At 37.9% G+C, this 2,961-nt stretch overlaps 1 protein-coding gene across 1 annotated transcript in view; it reads left to right on the plus strand.

Moving 5' to 3' along the window:
- The window catches only part of LOC106867400 (uncharacterized), a 36,872-nt gene that overhangs the window by 4,037 nt on the left and 29,874 nt on the right, over positions 1-2,961 (plus strand). The window contains exon 3 of the mRNA XM_014912262.2: positions 2,288-2,431. Coding sequence (XP_014767748.2) covers positions 2,288-2,431 — 144 coding nt within the window. The remainder of the gene's footprint in view (positions 1-2,287; positions 2,432-2,961) is intronic.

Here is a 2,961-nt window from a genome sequence, read left to right on the forward strand (position 1 = left end):
GCAATGGGATTTTACAAGACACTTGCCTAAGGTGTCACACAGTGGGACTGAACTCAAAATTACATGGTTGTAAAGCTAGCTTCTTAACTACACAGGCGTGCTGGTGTTTATATTGAAGAGAAATGCTAAGAAAGGGAGAGGATTGAAAATAAATTCAGATAAAACAACATTGGTATTATTACATATTATTTTCATGTGGGTTAGATTTTGCTATCAGCACAGTTATTTCAAATATAAAGCAGCACATTAGTGCTACATATGGAATTTAACCCAGTCCATCAACATACTGAGTTAAAATATAGCTAGGACAGGCTTCGCCTTCCATGTAATAAGTAAATAAATAAAAGTAATATTCTTACTGGTTGTCGAATCTGTGAACTATACTTCTCGATAAAATCTAGAAACCAACATTCATACACTGTAATAATGAAGTTTTGTGGAAATAGGAAAGTAGAGAGATAAAGTAAAATAGAGTGAAAGTTCCTGCATACATAAGGCGCCACTTCAATCATTAATTACGTTCCAATTTGGAAGTCTGGCACTACGTCGTTTTATTGTTTCGTTATTTTATTTTCCTACCAGGTGTGCTACCAAATGAGGGAGATTACAAATATTGCTAAGAGCAAAGTATTACAATATTGATGTACATATAACTCCGACGCATTACTGAGTCAGATTTTTTTTTTCTTTTGTAAACGTTGATAAAAGCTTCCGAACATGAAATCATGACGTAGCTGGAGAATTCAAATTTCATTTGCTTATATCAAAGGGCGAAAAATCTTGACTATAGGCGCAGGCGTGGCTATATGGTTAAGATGCTTTCTTCCCAACCACATGATCTTGGGTTCAGTTCCTCTGCGTAGCATCCAGGGAAAGTGTCTTTTACTATAGCGCCGGGCTGACTAAATCCTTGTAAGTGGATTTGGGAGACGGAAATTGAAAGAAGCCCGTCGTAAATATATGCATGGTATTCGGGCTAAATTTGGCGATTATTTTTTAATGTCTTCTTTTTCCAAGAACAATTTAATGTGTCGGTGGACAGTCAAAGGCGTTGGAGAGCATTAAAATTTAAGGTGTAGTTGAGAAAAAGCTAGCTGACTTGTATGACTGGATGCCATTTAAATATTAAACAAGGGGTACCTGTATCAGGATGATTCGCGTCGGGTTTCAAAATGTCGACATCATGACTGCTGCTTAATGCTCTGTTACACACTGTAAAGGCTGAAAGACGTGACATGGACAGCTGCAACGGAAACCACAAATCTGGTCAGCAGAAAGGGATTTAACGTGTTCTGACAGCGTCCGCACACCTGAATTCATCCTCACTCTTTTGAACAGGGCCTTAGACTCATTTCAGACGACTATATGAAACTGCTGGAGACTATGATCAAACTCTGCCTGGAGAGGGTTGCTGCTGGAAGACTATATGTGTAGCAATAGGATTCGGCTCCTTGTTATACGCCCGGAAAGAGTCAGAATTTGTTGGAAAATATCTACGATTTCGTCAGCCCCAATTTCTGGCATTCTTGTTCCTCCAATTATAATCTCATGGTTTACTATGTGTAAGGTGAAATTGGAGAAAGACACCAACCACTCTGCTGCAGCACCAAGACGGAGGTGATAGCCAAAATCTAGGAAACGTTCGATCTTCCCAAGGACACAGCGAGGAAAGCATGCGCCAGGTTCTGGAGCCGTCTTAAGGTCGGGGTGGAAGCCGAGGGTGGCTATTTTGAGTAAACTGTTATCTCCCAGCCATAATCTAGTCGACATTTTTTGATTTTTTAAAAATACTTTTATTTTTAGATGGGGTATTGTGTTTTCTTTTCCTGTTATGCAAACTATCAAATTTAACCGGAACACTCTGCATATGTTTGTGTGTGTGTGTGTGTGTGAGAGAGAGGGAGAAAGGGAGAGAGAGAGTGTTGTGCTTATGTGTAAGGGGAGGTGGGGATGGGGCGTCTGTCTGTGTATTTGTGTTCGTCTTTGCGTGTATATTTGTTCTCACCATTGTTTAACCATAGGCATTATTTTTTTTGTACATCCCCCGTAACATAGCGGTTCAGCAAGGGAATCAAACAGAATAAGTAACAGGTTTGAAAGAAAAAAAGTAAGTACTGGGGTCGATTTGTTCATGTAAACCCTTCGAGGCTGGAATCCAATGATTGAAGTAAGTATAAAATAAAAGATAATGTAAATTTCTGTTTAACATTTACAATATTTATTCAAAGATATGACAGTTGGGAGTTTGTCGCTTGATTCATTTTGTATTAGTCTTATTTGATTTCAGTTGCAAGAAGTTTCCGGACAGATATTACAGAAGAACAGATTGTATTCTCGTGAGGAAGAAAAAAGATGGAAACTGGAAAAAGAAATAGAAGGTCCGGAGGATGTTCGAAAACAAATCGCAGAATTTGAAAGGAAGAACAAAATAGTAAATATTTTGTATAGCATTTTGAAGGAAAAAACAGCTAAAAACAATAAATACACATTCTTGAATATATATATACATGCATAAACAAATATATACGCATGTTCTTCACATTCCCTTCCTTCTCTTTATATATACATGAATAGGTATGTGCATAATTAAATGAGTGTGGCAATACGCATATATGCTGTTGTATATGCATAATACTTATGCCCTCTTTCTTTCTTTCTTTCTTTCTTTCTTTTCATAATAATTCGCATTCAAAATTTTTTATCTCTTTACTCGTGGATGAACACTTACTGCTCCAGAACTATTCCTGTGTCTTAGAAAAACCCGTTTGTCCTTCCTTGACCATAGAAGAAAATCTATCTCATTCTTTTCACTGCGTTTTCTGATTTTCAATGAGGCCGTTTCACTTATATTCAGTCACGCATCTAATTGACAGCCAACAGAATACACACGCACACACACACACACACACACACACACACACACACACACACACACACACACACACACACACACACACACAC

This window comes from Octopus bimaculoides, chromosome 2 (assembly GCF_001194135.2).
Source record: "Octopus bimaculoides isolate UCB-OBI-ISO-001 chromosome 2, ASM119413v2, whole genome shotgun sequence".
Classification (NCBI taxonomy): domain Eukaryota; kingdom Metazoa; phylum Mollusca; class Cephalopoda; order Octopoda; family Octopodidae; genus Octopus; species Octopus bimaculoides.